A 23,746-nucleotide genomic window follows, 5' to 3' on the forward strand; every position below is an offset into this window, starting at 1 on the left:
TGACCGAAGACTGGATCCAAACAGATCCATGGAAGATCAGCACCAATCGAATTTCACGAGATCCGACAAACACACACCACCACACGCCCTCTGACGATGCTAGACGCACCATCGAGACGGGGTGTAACACCCTCGATGCGACTATAGCTCCCACGTGTCGAGGCACGACTTAGAGACATAATCGCATTGAAGGCATATGTCGTAAGTTAGGCAATCTTCACAAACATCCCATGTAATATAATAAAAGGGGAGATAACATAGTTGGCTTACACTCGCCACGTCAATCAAGTACATAAATAACATTACATCATCCAAAACACTCATGGCCCGACTACGGCGCCAAAATAAAAGAGAACCCAACATGCGACACGGTCCCAATCACCCCCAACTGGGCACCACTACTGATCATCGGGAAAGGAAATATAGTATCGTTGAGAGTCTTCGTCGAACTCCCACTTGAGCTCGTACGCGTCTCCTGGAGCGGAATCATCAGGCCCTGCATCTGGTGATATAGTAATCTGTGAGCCACATGGACTCATCAATCTCGCACCCTCGCGATCAAGACTATTTGAGCTTATAGGTAAGGCAAGGTAAAAATATGAGTGGAGCTACAGCAAGCGACTAGCAAGTATGGTGGCTAACTTATTCGCAAAGGAGAGCGAGAAGAGGAGGCAAAGCACGAGCGAGAAACTAGAGAACAACCTACGCAAACATTACTCCAATACCGTGTCCACTTCCCGGACTCCGCCGAGAAGGGGCCATCACGGTAACACACACGGTTGATTCATTTAATTAAGTTTATGTTTAAGTTATCTATAACCGGACATTAACAAATTCCCATCTGCCCATAACCGCGGGCACGGCTTTCGAAAATTCAATCCCTGCAGGGGAGTCCCAACTTAGCCCATGACAAGCTCTCACAGTCAACGAAGGAATAGACCTCCTCCCGAGACGTTCCGATCAGACTCGGTATCTCGGTAACTCAAGACACTTCGACAGGTTAAAACAAGACCAGCAACACTGCCCGAATGTGCCGACAAATCCCGATAGGAGCTTCACATATCTCTTTCTCAGGGCACACTCAGATAAGCAATTCGTACAACTAAAACCAGCCCTCGAGTTTCCCCGAGGTGGCGCTGCAAGGGGCTCTAGTTTGGACCAACACTCAGAGGAGCACTGGCCCGGGGGGGTTAAAATAAGATGACCCTTGAGTCTGCAGAACCCAAGGGAAAGAAAAGGCTAGGTGGCAAATGATAAGACCAATGTTGGGCATTGCTGGAAAAGCTTTAATCAAGGCGAACTATCAAGGGGTTCCCATTATAACCCAACCGCGTAAGGAACGCAAAATCCGGGAACATAATACCGATATGACAGAAACTAGGGCGGCAAGAGTGGAACAAAACACTAGCCGAGAGGCCGAGCCTTCCACCCTTTACCAAGTATATAGATGCATTAAGATAACATAGCAATATAATGATATCCCAACAAGTAAATAAAGATGTTCCAACAAGGAACGGCCTCCAATCTTCACCTACAACTAGCAACGCTATAAGAGGGGCTAAGCAAAGCGGTAACATAGCCAATCAACAGTTTGCTAGGACAATGGTGGGTTAGAGGTTTGACATGGCAATTTGGGAGGCTTGCAAGCAAGTGGTAGGCATCGTAGCAATGGCATAGAAAAAGAGCAAGCAAACTAGCATAGCAAAGATAGTAGTGATTTCGAGGGTATGATCATCTTGCCTGCAAAGCTGTCAGAGTTGACTGGATCCTCAAAAGAAAACTCAACGGGCTCCTCGTTAGCGAACTTGTCTCCCGGCTCTACCCAAACAAGACAAACAAACAACAAGGATACAATCAACCACGTGCAAACTCAAACAACAAGATGCAATGATGGTATGCTATGCGGAATGCGATGCGGGATGCAAAATGCAAGATATGACAGGAAATGCATGAACCTGGCCTCAACTTGGAAAACCAAGTGTTCCACTGGAAAGATGGGATGAAATCGCTTGAAAACGATATAAAGAACGCCGGAATCGGAGTTACGGTTTGGAAATGGCAAGCAATTCAAAAATGACACCGGTCTGCGATTTACAGCAAGTAGGCATCTAAATGCAATGACATGAACATGCTACAGCCACCAAACAAGACAAAAAAATATATGGCAGGTATGCACACAAGATGCTTAAAAAAAGTCTAGCACTGAGCTACGGCCAAATCATCCATTAACAAGTTCAAACAAGCATGGCAAAAACTCAAATGACAAACATATCTCAGACTTAGTGAAATTAACACTTGTCTGGAATTTCAGATCATATAGCCCTCTTCGGAGCAACAAAACAACATGCTACAGGACCTGAACATGACAAAGAAAGACATGGCATGGAGCTACTCAACAAGCTTAACAAAAGTCCCTTAGTGACCTTGAGCCAAAAGGGATCACAAAATATACTAACAAGCACACGAACATAGCAAAAACATAATCAGTTTTCAGACTTAGTGAAAACTGGGACTTGCTGAAATATAACTCACGAAGGTCTGTTTACGAGCTCGATGCACTCACTACGGTGCAAGTCATGGCAAGACAAGCATACACCCATAAAGAAGGCACAAAATAAAAGCTAGACATGGCAAGAACAATGGCATAGCATGCACGGATCATACAATAACATCGGCAAAATCGCAAACAAGTTGACGATCTGCTCAGATTCACAACGAAGCAAAAGTAGAGCTCGATGGACTCAAGTTAGGTTACTCCATAATTGCAAACAAAGACATGGGTGTATAGAGCACTACAAGATTAACAAAACTCCCTTACTGATCATCCTCAAAATAGGCACGAATCACTAGGAAACAACAAGAACATATGGCATCGTGAGATAAACAATCCCAGGACTTACTGAAATCACTAAGTCCCTGAAAACAGAATTACCGGGTGCCTCACTTTGCAAGCTTGCACAAGTCACCACACACATCCTAAAAATGCATGGGTTTCACCTCTGGAAATATAACAAAATCCTTAACAAAACATATGAAGGACTCACAGGCATATCATGCACACAACAATCACGGCGGGAGTGGCGGCGGTGATGTGGTCCGCCCGCGCCACGTGGCGCCCGGTGGTTGGCGGCGGCGGATCCGGACGTTGTCCGGCGCGGGTCCGACACGTCCGGCGGCGGCGGAGATCTATTTTTTTTCTCTAGGGTTAGGGGTGGATTGAACCGCGAATTTTTGGAGGGGGGTGTATATATAGGCATAGAGGGAGCTAGGAGAGTCCAAATGAGGTGCGGTTTTCGGCCACGCGATCGTTATCGAACGCTCTAGGTCATGGAGTGGAGTTTGGTGGGTTTTTGGGCCAAATTAGAGGGGTGTTGGGCTGCAACACACACGAGGCCTTTTCGGTCCCTCGGTTAACCGTTGGATTATCAAACGAAGTCCAATTGGTACGAAACTTGACAGGCGGTCTACCGGTAGTAAACCAAGGCCGCTTGGCAAGTCTCGGTCCAATTCGGAAATGTTTAATCCCCACACACGAAAGAAAGCTAGAAATGACCACCGGAGGAGAACGAAGCGCCGAAATGCAAAACGGACAACGGGGAAAATGCTCGAATGCATGAGATGAACACGTATGCAAATGCAATGCACATGATGACATGATATGAGATGCAAGACAACGATAACAACACACGGAGACAAAACCCGAACCCGAGGAAATAAATATAACTTAACGCCGGAAACGGTAAGAGTTGGAGTACAAATTGGGAAAGTTACATCCGGGGTGTTACATGGGGATTGGACGTTGGAGATATTGGGACATTCTCACCGCCACACAACCCTTATTGAGACGCTGAACCAACAAGACCGGGAGTTGTGTCCCTCCCGCACGGCGATGGGTTGGAGGTCCTTCGCATCTCCATGACTCAAAGGACATCGAAAGTGGGGTAGACCGGCGACAACGTCAACGGGAGGAGGGAAAACCCTAGTATCCTCGGAGTTACTTCTTCGGGAGAATTACATGTGTGTCTAAAGTCCAGCACTGACCTTGGGTCGGTGCCGGCAACAACGGCGCCATGGCCATGGTGTCGTTCCCCTTCTTGAAGGTGTTGCCGTGGAGCTCCATTACACGACTCTCCGGGGGAAATCCCTAGCTTCGGATGGTCGAAGTGGGCGATGACGACGGCTACATCGTTTCCTTCTTTCAAGAATCTCCTGGAAGTCGGAATGTTGCAGTTTGCACGGATCTCTTCGTAGTTGGGGACAGTGGACGTCGGGGCGGTGGCTTCGGGTGGTTTCTGATTGTGCGTCGAGATGGAAATCTCGGGAACAATGTGAGTGGCAGCTCTATGAGGTGGGGCTCTATCTCGACATTGGTTGGGTGGCATCCTTGTCCCGCTTGGGCGGTAGGGGTGTCGGCTCGGTCGATGTGCCCAGAAAAGGCAGTCTGACTTTACATCGAGGCGGCGGCCCCGGATGTGGTGCGACGGCCGTGGTCGGCGAGCGGTTGCCCTGAGCAGCGTGGGCTGCGGGCAACTGGGTTGTGTGGCGTTGCTACTCAAGGGGAGCAGTGGTATGCCGGGCAGTGGCCTCGGAAGGCAGTTTCAGCGGTGCTGGTTGATTGCGCTGGGCGCGACGGAGTGGTGGATGTCGGGGCGGCGGCTCCGAGAGAATCACTGTGGTGACCAGACTTTTGAGGCAACGATGATGGTGGGAGCGATGTCGGTGACGCGGCAATGGTTGCGATAGTCGGCTCTTCTCCGGCGTGTCCACGGTTTTGCCTCAGTTTGCTTGCTGTTGTGGAGTCAAAGCTACAGTGGCGGGGCCCTGTGGTGTACGATGACTGGCTACAGGTGGCCTATTCGACGATCTTCTGTGGCACCGACCGTGCCTGGTTTTATTCTTCCGAGTTCTCCGTCAGTTTCAGAGTTGCGTTGTCTGGCCGCAGGTCGACTTGTGGTCGATAAGGGTGGGCTTTGCCCTGTGTGTTTCAGTCTATGGGAGTGGACTTAGCCTTTGTTGTTCCGGTTTTCACCCGGTTTTCCATAATTAACTGGGCAATTCTCTTCTGCTTAATTAATAAATTAGGCAACCTTTGCCTCCATTTTTAAAAAAATGCAGCTTCTTAACTTGTGTGTGTCCAAATGTTAAAGGCCTCATCCAATGTGTGCTTAAATAATGCGCTAAGTGATGGGTGGAAGTTGGTGTCACAACAACATCCCCAACCTCTTCGCCAAACTCCAGGCCTTACCACCGCGGTTCGTCATATTAGGTGGCTGACCATTGGGGTGCTTGCCTGAATGCTGTGAACAGTTTGGAATAAGCTTGTGATTCAGCATATTCTTCTGCAGCGTGCTACTGACGTTGTGTTCAAATGGTGTGGTTCCCGGGACCCGCCATCAACTCCATCATTGCTCATCTTCGCGCGATGGCTCTTCGACTGGCACCGCCGCTCCCCCCTCCACCATCAGAGTTGGACTAGATCTTCTCCGCCCGCGCCGCCGCCTGTGCTATGTTTTTTATTTTTTTGGGCTTGTTGAGTTCTATCCACAGCAGAACCTTCTTACTATGTTTGTGCTACTTTGCGTGCGGCGTTTGTATGTATTTGCGTGTTGGGTATCGTGTTGAACCTTGTACTCGATGGTTTGCTTTATATATAAAGCGAAGCGAAAGTCTTTTTTGGTAATAATGCGCTAAGTGCATGAAAGGGCTTAACAAATAATAAACTCATAAACGTATAGATTCAGAGCTTTTTGTTGCTAAGCTTGTAGAATCTAAATTGTGTTCTTGCCTAGGTACGTGTGTCTAGCATCGCTTCTTCTGAGTCATCAAACTCTTTTCTCTCCTCTTAGGACCAGTTTTTTGGCCGATTCTTGTAGAATCAAACTTATTCCCAGCTTCTCTCAGAATCTTCAATCCCTATTCATTTGGTAGTCCTAGCAAACTAGACCCTAACTGCAATTTAGTCGATACGCAACTATAATTAATTCATCATGTCATATTATTTTTTAATTAAAGAAACGCCACTCGTGAAACTATGGATCCCAATTCATTCATTCCTATTGCTTTCAACCTCGATCAACGTACTTTGAGTTATTTTTACAATTTGAATTTATTTCTCTTGTTGCAATCAATACTTCTAAACATAAGTTGCATTAATTCTTGTAACTAGCAAAGCTAATAAAACTAACAACCTTCGCTTGAGGCCAAGGCAAATTCTGTATTTTTGGGTGCAAGGACTGATTATTAGTAGCAATTCAAAGCTCATGTGTGTTCGATAAACCTTAAGATCATTCACTTGGAAAAAATTGTTGCTTACTACAAACCTCGCACTTGAGGCCCAACACCTTCCTAGATTAGAGGAAGCACATGTCAAGGCGCTAATCAATGCCTTGGTGCCCGGATGAAAGCCGCATGGAATCAACCGCTCTCTCCAAGCATGCTATAACGCACGGTAAACACCGCACAACAACAGAACTGGTCGACTTCTTATACACCAACATTGAATCGTAGTTATAATCCCTTAGCACAAAGCCAAAACGTCCCTGAAAAACCTAATGGCCTGTAAGGCAGTCTGGTCGTACGCATGAAGGCACCTTGCCAAGCAACCCTCCAAAAAAAATTCTCTTCGGTGAGGGTAAGACGCCATCTCGAGGCAACTCGATTTTTATTTCAGCCAACACAACCCCGTAGTCTGTAACCTCACATACATAGAAAAACACCATCAAAGCAAACCACATCTTCATGCTCTCCAAAACAGGGATTATTGAAAAGACAACAAAACCCATCTTGTACACATGAACTAACAAAAAAATGCAAAAAGTTGCAGTAAGAAATCACTTGTAGAAACACGGTGCACGGTTAGAGCAACATGAAGAGAATCAACCATTTTAGATATGCAAAAGGCAGCAAGACATCTACAAAGAAATCAAACAAGCAAGCAGAGGTGGGCAACAAGAATGGACAGTCCACCTAATCGAATAGCAATAGTGGCCAATCGAGCCCGTCGGGAGCCACAAAGCAAACAAACCTTCTCAAGCATTAGAGATTAGAACACAACCATTTCATCAGACAGACTGCACAGATAGGACTGATGAGATAGCTCACGTGGAAAAGCAGGGATCCAAGAACATCCATAATCAAACTTTAGGAAGAAGCCCACTAGATCTACAGTCGCAAGGGCAAAGAGAATGTACGGTCAGTGAGAAGAAGAAATCACACACATTGAGCAAGGAAATGAAAGCCGAACCTCAACTAGACTAAGCAATGAACACCATGTTGGCCAGTGAAGAAAATAGAAGGCAGTCGTGCACGAGAACCGATGAGAAGATTACAGAACTCCTTCCATCCGTGAGGAGTGAAGCGGAGGGAACCTAGTGTGCTTTGTTAGATGTGAAATGGTGGGAGTGAAGAAAGCGCCGCAGGAGGAAGAAAAGGATATGGTGAAGGAGGCAAGGCAAAGTAGTTGACACCACATAAGCAAGTACCAGGGAAAGCAGCGCCAATAGGCCCTCCTCGCATGTAAGCAGGACGAAGCCAAAAAGAACACAGGAAGGATGTTGAATGATACAATGAGGGCGCCATCGACACAGAAAGATAAAACATGAAGGACTACCCCCGCCTGACACAACCCTTATCGACGTACAACAAGAGAGCCTAGGGCTTCATGCCACAATCACTCCCTGCTACTGCAACCAACCAAAAATAAAGCCCAGACAGACATCCGACACACGTCACTAGAAGGATAGTACTAAACACCCGCAGAGCAAGGCGACACCAAACGACCAAGCAAGCCACATGCTTTTACCCAACCAGACAAATGGTAAACACCCCGACCAATGGGTTAACCCATCCAAGCCATCAGCCCAACAAACTAGCATGTACACCAAGACGCTAACCCGATGCAAACATGCACCTAGGTAGACCGAAAACGAGTATCCAAACACTAGCGTGGGCAATCACGAGGGACGTTACATGAACCATCCCACGGCCACCCACCATGCACGGGGAAAACAAGATCAAAAAACCAATCGAGCGATCATAGCACATGTTTTCACCAATCCACCTAAATGTTAACCCGTTCAAGACGTCGACCCAACACACTGGCAGGTGGACCCAAACCATAGCCCGGCCCCAACAAGCAGCCCGGTAGGTGCGGAATGACTGAATGAGCATTGGAGCTCTAGCGCGAGCAACGAGAGTGAAGTTACTTGTCCCAATGATGAGGACATGACTACCTTGGATACGACCAAAAATATTGCATACATGCATATTTGTCAGGTGATTTCTAATGCAAACTATTCAATAATCTATTTATGTTATCCAGAACAAAAATACTTCACACACTTTTGTGTTTTGTCTAATTGCAGGTGTATGGGACATTTGTACAATCCACATATGAAGATAAGGGAAAAGGAGAAGTTTATGTTGTGTTCAAAAAGTCCTCTCACGTCACGTTTGGGCCAAGAGAAGGTAGAGTCCAAGTCTTTCACGTTCTGGATTCAGATTCGGACTGCACAGACATACCTGACTCAAAACGCCAACAACTTTTTCATACAGACTCCGAATTGGGTGATTCTTTTTTTGTTGGAAACTAGATTTCGTGCTCTTTCCAACCCAATTGGATTCACCTTCAAATTCGTCCGGAGCGTTGAGTTACGGACGAAACAATCTGACGTTGCAGCAGAATCCGAGTCAAACTACAAGCCCAAAGGTGTTGCATCACCTCCACTTGGGCCCATGAGCCTTGTACGACCTAGGGTTAGTTTTAGGCTGCCTTGGGACGTTCTCCCACCTCCTTGGCCGCCACCCCTTGCTCCTATATAAGTAGATCCATCTAGTAGCTTTTTCCTTGGGATTTGTTTAGTTAAAAGTTAGCCATTGCAACTTCGTGTACTTCGTTTATGTCCAACGACCAGACCAAGACCGCTTACGGATCCCCGCCATTATCAATACCTCATATATATTTGCAATATTCAGATTGCTTTATCATATTCTTGCTTGTTCTTCGATTGCTTGCAGGAATAGACCTTCGTGGTCAGGCTGACCGTGCTTCCAGCATCGTCAGTAACCTCAGGAGATTGGTTTAGTGATTGCTAAGGCGCAACGTCGTGCACGTTTGTAGTCGGATCGTCAAATTCGTCTCCACCAAATCGATAGTTATCATCTCATCGAAAGATCGGGACCCTCGCCCCTATCAAGTGGTATCAGTTTTCAGGTTGCTCGGTGAGAATTTTCAGTTTTCCTAGATTAGATTTATTTTCTTACCTATTGTCCAAGAAAAAGCCACAAAAAAGAGTTAGATCTATTCATCCTTGGTCCAAGCCAGTCTGAGCCTTTGAAATTTTCTTTTCATTGCTTGCATAGTTGAATTATCGGTTGCATCGTCGTGTCGAGTTGCTGGTCTTAGTGTCTAGTTCGTTTAGAGTTTCGAGTTCTGTTCACATTAGTCACGCCACCGCTGCATCATTATCTCTTCCGCTGTCCACCACCCATCCATCAATTTCCACCACGTGCTACCCACCATTCATTGTCATAATAATAGTTGAGATCGTTCACATCTTTGCTTGATCCAATCTGCGTCTTATCTAGTTTGTTTTGGAAAGAGGGAGAAAAAAAGAGAGAGAAAAACAAGAAAAAAAAGAGAAAAAAGTCAGAGAAAAAAAGGAAAAAAAAATCAAAAAAAATCGGCACAAACTTTTTCAGAGGAAAGTTGGAGACAAAGTTGTTGATATATCATGCTTGGCTGTTGTTTCACATCATTATCTTTACTGCCGTTGTGATCTTCACTTATATCTTGCTGTCCAGAGCTACTTAGTATCCTTCATTGATGCTAGTTGTGCTACGACGTGACCTCATTAGTGTTCTAGGCTCGCGTCTCTAGTTCGGTCTAGCCTAGGACCAGCACAGTACCGTCGTTGAGCGTTTATTCAACATTGCATCTCTGAATTGATTATTGCTAATCTTTTGCTACCATATATAGCCAACCCAGCTCCACATATTTCTACACCGTGTATACGTACGTTCCCCTGGCAATCGCTTTACACAATCTTCAAAGTTATTTGACACCGTTGGTTGCCTGTCACCACCTGTTGCTTGGTAAGAACTTGTAAGATATTGATATTTGCTTTACTGTGAGCGCTTTACCACCACACCCTAGTAGTTCATAGGAACATTATTCTTGAATTTTGTTTCTTGTTTCTACTAATCATGACAGGTTCCGAAGATAGAAGTTCTTGGACGACGGACACATCTTCACCATCACGAGAGTTGGGACAACACACACAAGCACATGGTCAGGTTATCTTTTTACCGTCATTTGAGGATAGATTTAATCCTACTACATATCTAGCTTGGGAGCTTGAAGTAGAACAAGTTTTTAGTCACCATGACTTTTCTGAACTTGAGCAAGTGCGAGCAGCCACTAGAGCATTTACTGATTTTGCTTCTGTTTGGTGGAGTGTACATTGTAAGAAAAACATTGATAACCAACCCACAACTTGGAAAGTTTTGAAAGCTGTAATGAGACAACAATTTTTCCCTCCTTATTATCGTCGTGAATTGCTTCGCAAATTTGAACAATTTAAACAAGGCAACAACACTGTTCATGCTTACTACCAAGAGTTCAAATCTTATATGCATCATTGTGACATAGAAGAATCTGAGAATGATACAATGAATAGATTTTTTGGTGGTTTGAACCATGATATTCAGGCAAGATTTCAGTATATTCCTCGTTGCATTACTGGTATGTATGTCCGTGCTTGTACCTTTGAGAGACAGATACAGGAGGATGCATTGGGTGACTACAACAACTACTATTCCAGTTCATGCTCACCATCGCCGGTTGGTTACTCCACTATTGCACCTACTAGAGCAGCCCCACCTCGGATTGTGAGCGCAATATCATCTCAAGAGTATGGTGCATTGTCAATGTCCGTACCTACATCAGCTACATCTCTGCGAGGTAACAGTAAAGGTATTGATGATATAACTTCACATGAGAATGAAGCATGCCTAGTTAACTTGAATGCATCATGTGTTGAGTTACCTGTTGATTTGAGCACACCACCTATTTTAGAGACTCTTGTTACTGTCATGAATGCGTCATGTGATCAAACAACTGAAATATCAACAATTTTGAGTGCACCCATTGAATTAACTGTTGATGCAAAAGAACCAATGTTTAATCATTTTGATATGACCTCTAATCTTGATGATGATTCTGTGTACAATGACTTATTGCATGTTTGCTTATTTAAGCATGTTGTAGCATGTAAATTTGATGCAAGTAAGGTTTATTCATCGGAGTTAGGATGGTTTAATGATGAACATTGTCAATCTTTTGAAGAGAATAAGAGCTTCACTTATATGTGCAAACTGAGTTCCAATATTTTCATGCCTTCTACTTCCTGTGATAATTTTTTGGCTTTAGATTTTATGAACAATGAAAGTTACTCATGTATACATGTGACATATGTGCAAAAATCAAGGGAAGTTAAAATGAATGACATATACATATACAACATGTACACCTTGTCTCTTTTGTTAGCCACATTTCAGATTAAGCAATGCCGAGGACGGCTTTATTTTCAAAAAGGGGAGGATGATGAGGACATGACTACCTTGGATACGACCAAAAATATTGCATACATGCATATTTGTCAGGTGATTTCTAATGCAAACTATTCAATAATATATTTATGTTATCCAGAACAAAAATACTTCACACACTTTTGTGTTTTGTCTAATTGCAGGTGTATGGGACATTTGTACAATCCACATATTAAGATAAGGGAAAAGGAGAAGTTTATGTTGTGTTCAAAAAGTCCTCTCACGTCACGTTTGGGCCAAGAGAAGGTAGAGTCCAAGTCTTTCACGTTCTGGATTCAGATTCGGACTGCACAGACATACCTGACTCAAAACGCCAACAACTTTTTCATACGGAATCCGAATTGGGTGATTCTTTTTTTGTTGGAAACTAGATTTCGTGCTCTTTCCAACCCAATTGGATTCACCTTCAAATTCGTCCGGAGCGTTGAGTTACGGACGAAACAATATGACGTTGCAGCAGAATCCGAGTCAAACTACAAGCCCAAAGGTGTTGCATCACCTCCACTTGGGCCCATGAGCCTTGTACGACCTAGGGTTAGTTTTAGGCTGCCTTGGGACGTCCTCCCACCTCCTTGGCCGCCACCCCTTGCTCCTATATAAGTAGATCCATCTAGTAGCTTTTTCCTTGAGATTTGTTTAGTTAAAAGTTAGCCATTGCAACTTCGTGTACTTCGTTTGTGTCCAACGACCAGACCAAGACCGCTTACGGATCCCCACCATTATCAATACCTCATATATATTTGCAATATTCAGATTGTTTTATCATATTCTTGCTTGTTCTTCGATTGCTTGCAGGAATAGACCTTCGTGGTCAGGCTGACCGTGCTTCCGGCATCGTCAGTAACCTCAGGAGATTGGTTTAGTGATTGCTAAGGTGCAACGTCGTGCACGTTTGTAGTCGGATCGTCAAAGTCGTCTCCATCAAATCGATAGTTATCATCTCATCTAAAGATCGGGACACCCTCGCCCCTATCACCCAACCCATGTGAACCCACCGAGTACGGAGCAACAGTCTGTTCCAGCAATAGGGGCCTTGCACGAAAGCAAACCTATGATTAAGTAGCAGTTGCTTTCGCTGATGGGCCCAGTGAGGGAGGCATTGTCCCTCAGTGATGCGACAAAGAGGAATGTTACCCATCCAAGCTCACGCTCGCCCACCCCATACAAACCAAGAGCATAAGCCATGCTTTTACCGACTAAGTTAAACGACACCACACCCTTTCGTACACCCAACACACCGTCGTGCAGGGACCGGCTCAGAACTGGCAGCCTTGCCAACACCCAATCTTCGGGTGGGCACAACAGTGCCGAGCAAGCGCCGCCTGATCATAAAATGGCCAACGGACTTGAGCAAACAAGTTGCGCCGCCCAATCATGAAACATCTAGCAGACTCGACCAACCGGGCAGCCCTCAGAGAGTCCATCAGTCGGGTGGACCGATTAGACACCACCAAACATACAGCCTACAACCACAACATCGGGCAACACCGGCAACACCAAACAGCCAAGCAAACACAAAGAGGGCAGGGCAGGCAGCCAGAGAAACACCGTACAATCACCGGCACCCAACCCACACAAACAAGCGCACGAGACAACACCCGACGGATCGACGTAAAAACGCCAGACGCGTGGGGCCCGCGCGTGTCCGCGACCCACATACCATGGAACCCTAGCGCCGGCTTCACGGTGAGGCACGAGATTACACGATATGACGGCATGTGGGCATCGGGCGCGTCGTGGATGGATCGGAGGGCACAGATGACCCCAGGAGGTGGGTACTCCAACATTCTTTTGAAGGAGTAATGAACTCAAATCAATTGCTCCAGTTGAGATTGCTTTCAACAATGGCTAGCTAAACTGTTGTAATTTTCCTTTCTTTTATTGTTCTTCTTCCTTTCAACCCAAGCTATAAGTTAATATTGTGTTCTAATTAATAGAAGTAAAAAACCATTATTTTGTCTAAACAAATGAATTTGCTCCTCCCTACGATCTTCACTATCTCTAGATGACTTCAACCTAATTCGTTTCGCTTGTGGAGAAAATGACCTCCACCAGATAGATGCTAACCTTTACCGAAAAAGACTTTCGCCCCGCTTTATAAATAAAGCAACCACCTAACACAAAGTCAACATGATATCAATCGAACAACACACACACACAACGCCACCGCAGGCAAGGTCCAACACACATGCACACAAACACTACAAGGGTTCAGCTGCGGGCACAGCCCAACAAGCCCAATACATATGCAAGGCACGCACAACACATAAACGGACATGATCAACAAACTGGCCTGAGCTCCCTCTCCTAGATCGACGTTTTACTTGTCCAATAAACGAAAACAAGTACATGGTAATTTAGTTCACCGTGAGCTGTTGCATGTAAATAGTAGAGCGGCTGCTGTTTATGTGAAAAAAGAACTTTGCAAAGGTACCAGTGGAACAAAATTAGCAAGCTTGTAGAACAAAGAAACTATTGACATTCAAAGTAAAAGGACGCCAAGTGAAGCCCACATATGCATGATACTCTTTCCCCTCCTCACTACATGAGAAAATGGGCCGAAAAGTTGGCTATTACAAAACGAAGTTAATAATATACTCCCTCCGTTCTTAAATATTTATCTTTCTAGAGATTTCAACAAATGACTACATACGGAGCAAAATGCGTGTATCTACACTCTAAAATATGTCTACATATATCCGTATGTTGTAGTCTGTAAAAGACAAATATTTAGGAACGGAGGGAGTAGCATAGCATACATACATACATACATTCTTTGTTTTACAACAAAAAAAGAAACAACTACATAGTATATTGATCATTACTACTTTTTGAAATAAACTGGTCAATATGTGACACCTTCTGCATAATCTTGGATTGCATGCCATCGACAGAGAAGAGAAGAGCACATCTCCAGGTCTCAACTGAAAAGAGCAGTCCAAACCATAGCCAAAATCCAAAAACAACCCCAGCAGTCACACAGTAGTACAGCCACTGGTCCTCCCCTTCACCAGTTTTCTCATCCGAAGCAGGCGAAGTAGTTGGACAATCGGCTAGAGGAAATCCGCAAAGGCCGGAATTGTTCCGGTAAAACGAAGGTTCAGTCAACGTCTGCATCTGGCTCCCACCAGGTATCCTGCCTGACAAATGATTGTTGGAGATGTTGAATATGCTGAGCGTCGACAAGAACGAGATGCTCTGTGGAATGTGTCCTGAAAGCTCATTACATGATAGATCAAGAAACTCGAGATTCTTCAAACTACCGACATCTCCAGGGATGCCGCATGACAGATGATTTCTTGACAGGTTCAGAAATCGGAGGCCGTAAAGGTTGGTTAGCTCGTCAGGGATGCACTGAGACAAGAGGTTGCCTGACAGATCGATGCCGGTCAATAACCGGATCGTTCTTTGGAAGATGAGCTCCTGGCCCTTCCAGATTATATCGATTCTATCCTGATAAGTCGACCCATCCAGCGATGATGCCGTACTCGACACAATTTCTGGGTTCCTCATGGAGGTCAAGTTGCCGAATGCTACCGGAATTTTTCCTGTGAGTCTGTTGTTGGCGAGGTCGAGCAGCTGGAGTTTAGAGAGCCGCGACAACTCCACAGGGATTACCCCTGTGAAATTGTTTGATCTAAGGCTAAGGATTCTCAACGACGGAACCTGGGTCCCGATCCATGGAGGGATGGCACCGAAGAAGTTATTACTCCCGATGTCGAGGGTGGCCAGCGAGTCGCAACCTTTCAAGACCCGCGGGAAGGTGCCGGTGAAGCCATTGCCGGCGAGATGGAGCGACTCGAGGGAGCAGTTGTGACTTGCCTTGGCAGCGGGGATTTGGCCCGAGAAGGAGTTGTTGGAGAGGTCCATGAACTGCAGCGCCTGCAGGTTCCACCAGCAGTCGGGGAGCTCGCCCGTGAGCTGGTTGTTGGACAGGTCGAGGATCTGGAGGGAGAGGAGCCTGCAGAAGGCCGCGCCGGCGCCGGAGCTGTTGGAGGAGTTGCGGCTCCGCACGCTGAAGCTCTCGGGCACGGTGCCGCCGGAGAAGGTCTCGTGGGTTCCGCCGGCGTCGAGGTACATGCCCGTCGCCCGTTGGGCAGAGGATAGCAGTACTAGGAGGCAGAGGGGGAGGCACAGCAGAGGTGTTGTTGAAGCTTGGGCGTGTCCTCCTGCCATGGTTGGAATTCGAGTGGAGCGAGTTGTTTGGTTTGCACGACGCCCACTTGTATGTGGCGGCGGTGGCAGTACCGGGCCGACCGGCAGCGAAACGTCGACGACAGCGACTGAGCGACGCCGACTCTGTGGAATTCTGGAGCGCGGCATGCGTTTTCCACACGGCATACCAGTTGACTGACTCACCAACGGCGGGAAGAGTAAGACTCGGGATAGTTAGTGCACGTGGGGACGACGAGATTCTGATGCTTGCTTTTTCTTTCTTTCTCTTTTTTGACGGGAGACGCTGCCATGCGCGCGCTCGTCGTTGATACCAGTGGACTGTATCCGCGTTGTGGGCCTGCCCAATAATTCTTCCCATTGCCTGTTCTCCGAGTTTCGTCGTTGAGCGTTATCAATTGTTGCCGAGGACAAGACCAATGGTGGGACGCAGCTGCAGCCATTTTTGCTGAGTGCATAGATTCGGCTATTTTTATAGAAAAGGTCATTTTTACTCATTATTTTCGTGAAGCGAATTCAGTTGCTCATGAGGTAGCAAAGTTTAGTTTTTGTAATAAGCTTGATAACAGTTGAACTAACAAACCTCCTGAGCTCTTAGTTGGCCAATTGGTAAACGATGTAACTATTATTTGAGGTTAATAAAGCTAGCCATGACCCCCCCCCCCCCCCCCCCCCCACACACCCCCCCTCCTCCAAAAAAGAAGAAAAAATAATCTCTTTTTCAATAGAAATATGTGGAGCCAACTTATTTCACTGGAAACCTATTTAACCTAAATATGAAACTGAAATGTCAACTTGTACACCTGATTATTTAAAATGTGTAATAATTTATTGTAAAAGAGTGAAATGTGTTATTTCAAAAATGCGCAATTGAAACATATGTGACTTTTATGAAACAAACCAGTGAAAAATGAAATGTAGGTTCTCAAAGTGTAAAATAATATGAAACGGCTTGTGTTTGCTCCTTCCCCGTCTCGTCCCCCGAGTCGCCCCTCCCGCGGCGACACGGGGGAAACCCTAGCCGCCGCCACCAGCGGCCCCCTCCGCGACCCTGCCCTCGCGTCGCAGCCGCCGGAGGGCTCGCCGGCGAAGCCGTGCTGAGCCCGGGGATGGTGACGGCGGGGCGGATCTGTCCTCCCGCGGCGCTGGTGCTGCGCCCCCTCCCATCCCTGAGATCTGGCCGCGCGTCTCGGGGTGTCCATTCCGGCTGCTGCTTTCCCCTTGTCGTCCGGCGTCGTTGTAACATGGTGGTCTTCCCCTGTCATCCGGCTTGGGCCCTGCTGCCGCTTCCCTGCAATTCCCTGACGGCGCGACCCAACTCCTCTGCTGCGAGTGTTGCCGCCGGCCGGGGTGCAGGCGCTGCCATTTCGGGCGGGTCGGCGTGTCCGGCTATGGCCCTCCTACTGCTCCTCTGCTATCCCCTGGCGGCGCAGCCCAGCTCCTCTGATGCGTTGCTGCTGCTGGCCGCGGGTGCAGGCACAACCTTTTCGGGCGGGCTCGCGCCTTGCTGGCTGGGGCTCTGTGTGCCTGCCTCGTGTAGGTGGGTCGATTCGTCCCCGGCGGCGTCTGCCTCTGAGCTATGGTGTTGGCTCATGTGGTCGATCCCGGCAGCAACTGTGTACCGGCCTGGTGGCGTGGTGGGCGCATGTGACCACGCAGGGCCTTCTACCGCCGCTGCTTCAGCCCGGTGTTCCTGGACCTGCGTCTTCGAGTGTCCATGGTTCTACCGGCGTCCTCTATCGGTGTGGTTTTGTTGGGAAACGTAGCATGCAATTTCAAAAAAAATCCTATGCTCACGCAAGATCTATCTAGGAGATGCATAGCAACAAGAGGGGGAGAGTGTCTCTACGTACCTTCGTAGAACGAAAGCAGAAGCGTTTGACAACGCGGTTGATCTAGTCGAACTTCTTCTCGTTCCGACCGATCAAGCACCGAACGTACGACACCTCCAACTTCTGCATACGTTCAGCTCGATGACGTCCCTCGAACTCTTGATCCAGCAAAGTGTCAAGGGAGAGTTTCGTCAGCACGACGGCGTGGTGACGATGATGGTGAAGTGATCCGCGCAAGGCTTCGCCTAAGCACTATGAAGATATGACCGGAGGTGTAATCTATGGAGGGAGGCGCCGCACACGGCTAATAGATGTTGTTGTGTGTTCTAGGCGCCTTCCCCCGTATATATATATATATATAGGTGGGAGGGAGAGGGATCAGCCAAGGGGGGGACCCCAAGTAGGCTGAATCCTACTTGGGGTTCCTCCCCAATTCGCCCCCCTTCCTTATTCATCGAAGGGGAAAGGAAAGAGAGGGGGGAGGAAGGGGGAGGCCGAATCCTCCCCTTCCCTTCTCCCTTCCCCTCTTTCCTTCTCCTCCTATTTTGGCCTATATGGGGGCGCACCAGCCCCTCAGGGGCTGGTCTGTCCCCCTCTTGGCCCATTAGGCCCATATAGTCGCCGGGGGGGTGCTCGGAACCCCTTCTAGTGATCCGATATGTACCCGGTACCCCTAGAACACTTTCGGTGTCCGAATATCATCGTCATATATATGAATCTTTACCTCTTGACCATTTCGAGACTCCTCATCATGTCCGTGATCTCATTCGGGACTCCGAACAACATTCGGTCACCAAATCACATAACTCATATAATACAAAATCATCATCGAACGTTAAGCGTGCGGACCCTACGGGTTCGAGAACTATGTAGACATGACCGAGACACCTCTTCGGTCAATAACCAATAGCGAAACCTGAATGCTCATATTGGTTCCCACATATTCTACGGAGATCTTTATCGGTCGTACCGTAATGACAACATACGTTATTTCCTTTGTCATCGGTATGTTACTTGCCCGAGATTCGATCGTCGGTATCTTCATACCTAGTTCAATCACGTTACCAGCAAGTCTCTTTACTCGTTCCGTAATACATCATCCCGCAACTAACTCATTAGTCACATTGCTTGCAAGGCCTATTATGATGTGTATTACCGAGAGGGCCCAGAGATACCTCTCCGATATTCGGAGTGACAAATTCTAATCTCGATCTATGCCAACCCAACAAGCACCTTCGGAGATACATGTAGAGCATCTTTATAATCACCCAGTTACGTTGTGACATTTGATAACACACAAGGTATTCCTCTAGTATCCGGGAGTTGCATAATTTCATAGTCAAAGGAATATGTATATAACATGAAGAAAGCAATAGCAATAAAATTGAATGATCAATATGCTAAGCTAACAGATGAATCTTGTCCACCACATTATTCTCCTAATGATGTGATCCCATTCATCAAATGACAACACATGTCTATGGTTAGGAAACTTAACCATCTTTGATTAACGAGCCAGTCTAGTAGAGGCTTACTAGGGACACAGTGTTTTCTACGTATCCACACATGTATCAAGTTTCCGGTTAATACAATTCTAGCATGAATAATAAACATTTATCATGATATAAGGAAATATAAAATAACAACTTTATTATTGCCTCTAGGGCATATTTCCTTCAGTCTCCCACTTGCACTAGAGTCAATAATGTAGATTACATTGTAATGATTCTAACACCCATGGAGTCTTGGTGCGGATCATGTTTTCCACACGGCATACCAGTGGGAATGGACTGACAGCGAAACGTCGACGACAGCGACTGAGCGACGCCGACTCTGTGGAATTCTGGAGCGCGGCATGCACTTTCCACACGGCATACCAGTGGGAATGGACTGACTGGCCGACGGGAAGAGTAAGACTCCAGATAGTCAGTGCAGGTAGCGATGACGAGACGATGATGCTTGCTTTGTTGCCGTGCGCACGCTCGCCGATGCTCTCCAAAAGGAAGAGCTCCTATTCGGCGTGTATCCGTGTTGTGGGCCCACTCAATAATTGTCCACGCTAGCTCGATCTCGTTCACTGGTTTCTCGTCCGATGGTCTTGGTTTTCGGTCGCTTCTTTTTTTTGAAAAAGTTTTCACTCGCTTCTTGTTTATTCACTCTCGTCTGTTGGTACTATTTTTTTGCGAATGTCTGCTCGTACAAATTGGTCTGCAATCTCAATCTCAAGGGGAAAACCACCGGGTTTTTCACGTTTTTCTGTTAGTTTTTAAAACATCGGTGATATCAAATAATATTCATGGGTTTAAAAAAAGTTCAGGAATTTGAAAATGTTTACGGATTTGAAAAAAGTTAACGGTATTTGTGAAAAAAAAGTTTGCAAATGAATTGAAAAACATGATTTTGAAAAAAAATCATGAATCTATAAATATTATTGAAAATTTTAAAAAGTTCATAGATTTCAGAAAATTTCAGAAAGTTTGTGGGATTCAAAATATTACACGAATTTGAAACAATTCATGGGCTTCATAGATTAAAAAAACCAGGATTAAAAAAATCATGGATTTCATAAAAGTTCATGAATTTGAAAAACAAAGTTGGGTTCCCAAAAAGTTCACAAATTTTAAAAAAGTTTACTTCTTCCGTGGACTCAAAAAAACTTTATGAATTTAGGGAAACATTCACAAGTTTCAAAATGCTTTGCGAATTTCAATATTTTTTATGAATTTTATAGGGGTTCAAGAATTCTGATTTTTTATATAAATTTATAAAATTACATGCATTTAAAAAAGTCATGAACTTGAATCTATTTCATGATTTTGAATAAGTTTTGAACTCAAAATTTTCACGAATTTGGAAAGAAAAGAGAAAAGGGTAAGATAAAAAAAGAGTAAAAAACAAAAAAATAAAAATCAAACAAAACCCATAAAGTAAAAATTAGGGAAAACTCGCCCAAGAAAAAACTGAAAGTGTATGATGTGAACAAGAAAGTGTATTACCGTACATGGGCCTGCCCATTACAATAAAACTCGCTTCATGGGGAGTGTGCGCCTTTTACCAGAAGCACTATAACCAGCACTTAAGGCATCAAATAGGAACCAGCCCGAATAAGAAGCGACATGACAACTCGGAACATGCAATCTCGCGCGCTTAGGACGCGTTTGGTTACTGCCATCGTTTTGGGCACTTTACATACTTGTCCCAGTTGGGGTTGATTGAACTAATGTAGGCAACCAAACATGACACATTAGGGGAGCAATCATGACATGGTGTTTGATTAAGTGTTACACTGGGAGTGTGCTCAATGGCGGCCGTAGTGTAGGTCGTGGGTAAGGAGGTCAACCGGGCGGTGCCAGCTGCGGCGGCGGGCACAACATGACGTTGATCTGGAAAGGTTGACGACGATTAGTGAGAATAGAGTGCCTCTGTGGATGTAGTGGATGGTGGCCGCGGCGTCGCGTCCGGCGCAACGAGAATGGAGCCACGGGCGATTGATCCCGTCTGCGGTGAACCAGTTGCTAGCATTCGCTGCCGCGAAGACAGTCCGTGGGGAGAGACAAATAGAAGGACGCTGAGGCAGAGGTCGGGGAGGAGAAATGCAGTGTGTGTGCGCAATGATGGTGTTAGTGTAGGAGGAAGAGGGAGGGGAGGCCAAAAAGAACGATACCGGCGATGGTGATAATGTTGTAGGACAAAGGAGAGGAAGCCAAAAGGAACGACACTGACGAGACAATGACGACGCCAGTGTTGTAGGACGAGGGAGAGGAGGCCAAAAGGAACGACGCCGGTGACAGCGCCAATGTAGTATGTAGTAGGACGCCGGCAGGGAGGCCGAGAGGAAAAATTATAAGGAACTAGACAAAGAAGATTAAACAGTGCCATTGAAATAGACCACACATACATGCCCGACCCTGGGGGTGGGGGGGGGATGGGGAGCCGCCCCGGGCCCCTAGGACCAAGGGCCCCCCTCCCAAGTGAGTGCAAGAACACCTCCCGATCTGCCCTAATCATCGCCATTGGAGCAAAGTTGTTCTTCGATCTGTACTTCGGTGTCTCTACGCACCCCTATGTCTCGCTTTAAGCAAGACAGGGGGAACCTCTTGCGCTGGGGGAGCCCCAGATGGGCAGGCTCAACCACGCGGAAGGCCACGACCTGTTTTTTTTGCATTTTTGTTCTCGTGTTTTGCTTGATTTTTATATTTTTCTTTATACTTTAAAACACTCTTCAAAACACACATTTGAAAAAAAAACTTGAACAAGTATTTGAAAACTGTTGAATAAGTATTAAAATTGTTGAATGATAATTTGAAAAATGTTGAACAACTATTTGAAAACGTTGAATAAGTACTAAAAATGTTCAATAATTATTAAAAAAATGTTGAATGAATATAAAAAATGTATAATGAGTATTATATTTGGAAAAAATTAGAACAAGTATTTAAAAAGTGTTGAATAAGTATTAAATTGTTGAAAAAGTATTTGAAAATTGTTGAAAAAGTATTTGAAAATTGTTGAATAAGTGTTCGAACAATGTTGAACGTGTATGCAAAAAATGTTGATCATTTATTTAAAAATGTTTTTGACATATACAAAAATGTAGAGTGAAAACGAAAACCAGTGTGCATTCTGAAACTGTGTCTAGGACTTCTCCGAAGACAAAAGCATCTGTTGGGCGAGGCCCCAAACTAACAAGCACACTTCGAGATGATGATGATATCATTGACTTGTCTGATGATGATGATCTTGAGCAGTTGATCAAGAACAAGAAGGAAGAGGCTGATATCTTCAAGGACCTGCCTCTGTACGATCATGACATTCTCAACAACTTCATTGATGAATGGTTTCGAGACCCCTCCCTTTCCAATGATGATCTTCAACTACCCATTGACACAAGTGTCACATTTCAAGAGTCTATTACCAAAAAACTAGGAGCGCAAAAGGTTCTTGAGCAAAAGAACAAGATCGATCATGAAAAGGTTTATTTCAAGAAACATGTTCACAAGCTTGGAGCCAAGGAAATCAAGGGCTTCAAGATGATGATGGAAGATATGAAAGAAGAGTTTCATAAGCGTCGTGAGGAAGCTAAAGGCGCTAGAGAGCATCTGAAGAAATATGCTAAGTAGACTGTGCAAGCTCACGATGAGGGCCTGAAGAGGAAAGCACTTGGTCGTCTAGCACTTGATCCCAAGCTGATCAAGAAGAAGAAGCTAGTGATATTTGCCGCTGAGGCTTCAAGGCAAGAAATGCCTAGAATCATCTTTTCGCCAAACTTTGTTGGCACGAAGCCATCTGCCTCGTCTATTGCTCAAGACAGGCAGAGACAAAGCTTCCTGAAGCCAAATATCGCAAGCTCAAGCAGGCTGAAGCAATTGCTCCCCCCCCCCACAAAAGCGTCCAAGATGAAATATTCAAAGAAATCACAAAGGACCCAAGTGCCTCCAACTCCTCAACAACCCTCTCAAGAGGAGCCTATGTTTGTTGAACCCATTTCTATTGCTCCACCTGCCTCAACCAACACTGAAAGACGTGTTGTGATTGTAGAGCCTGCTTCCATAGAGGCTTCTCAAAAAGTGTCTGAAGATATTCCAGCTGTTGATTTCACCGCAGCTGAAGACATTGGTCATGAAGCCAATGTGAAGCAAGAATATGATGCAGTTATTCCTCAGCTCAAGTTACAACACATGTGCTTGAGTTCCCCAAGACACCACCGGAAACCATGGAGGAAGACAAAACTTCTTCACAAGCATCACCCTTATTCTGAAGGCTTCGCAAAGGCCCAAGGCCTTCATCCTCCATGTCAAGCATTCCTGAAGAGGAAGTGCCAACTGAGACTTATGTTGCACAAGAGGTCATTCAAGAAGCTATGCCTACAAATACCATAGCTGAGCTTGAAACCAAACTAAATGAAGACATTTCGGCTGCATCAGCCGAAGACATTCAAGCTCCCATTTTCTGAACCTATTGTTGCCACTATGGCAACCGAGGCTGTCGTCACTACTTCTGAAGCCACAACAACTGAAACCACTACGGCTGAAGCCAATGAAACTAAAGGTAGTGAAGCTAATGTGGCTGAAGACATTTCTCAGCCCGAAGTCAATGATGGCATGGTCTTGGCTGAAGGCAAGTTTGGGCCTGAA

The 23,746-nt window shown here is 45.8% G+C and overlaps 1 protein-coding gene across 1 annotated transcript; it reads right to left on the minus strand.

Annotated features, from left to right (window-relative positions):
* Positions 1 to 14,057: 14,057 nt before the first annotated feature.
* LOC125508240 (receptor-like protein EIX2) lies at positions 14,058 to 15,856 on the minus strand. The gene has a single exon (XM_048672871.1). The coding sequence runs from the start codon at positions 15,781 to 15,783 to the stop codon at positions 14,410 to 14,412; it is 1,374 nt and encodes a 457-aa protein (XP_048528828.1). The 5' UTR covers positions 15,784 to 15,856; the 3' UTR covers positions 14,058 to 14,409.
* Between the last annotated feature and the right edge of the window lie 7,890 nt (positions 15,857 to 23,746).

The sequence above is a fragment of the Triticum urartu genome, chromosome 1 (genome assembly GCF_003073215.2).
Source record: "Triticum urartu cultivar G1812 chromosome 1, Tu2.1, whole genome shotgun sequence".
NCBI classification, from domain to species: Eukaryota; Viridiplantae; Streptophyta; class Magnoliopsida; order Poales; family Poaceae; genus Triticum; species Triticum urartu.

Coding starts and splice junctions, on each gene's coding strand:
- LOC125508240 (XM_048672871.1), bottom strand. CDS start 15,783: ATGGCAGGAGGACACGCCCAAGCTTCAACAACACCTCTGCTGTGCCTC.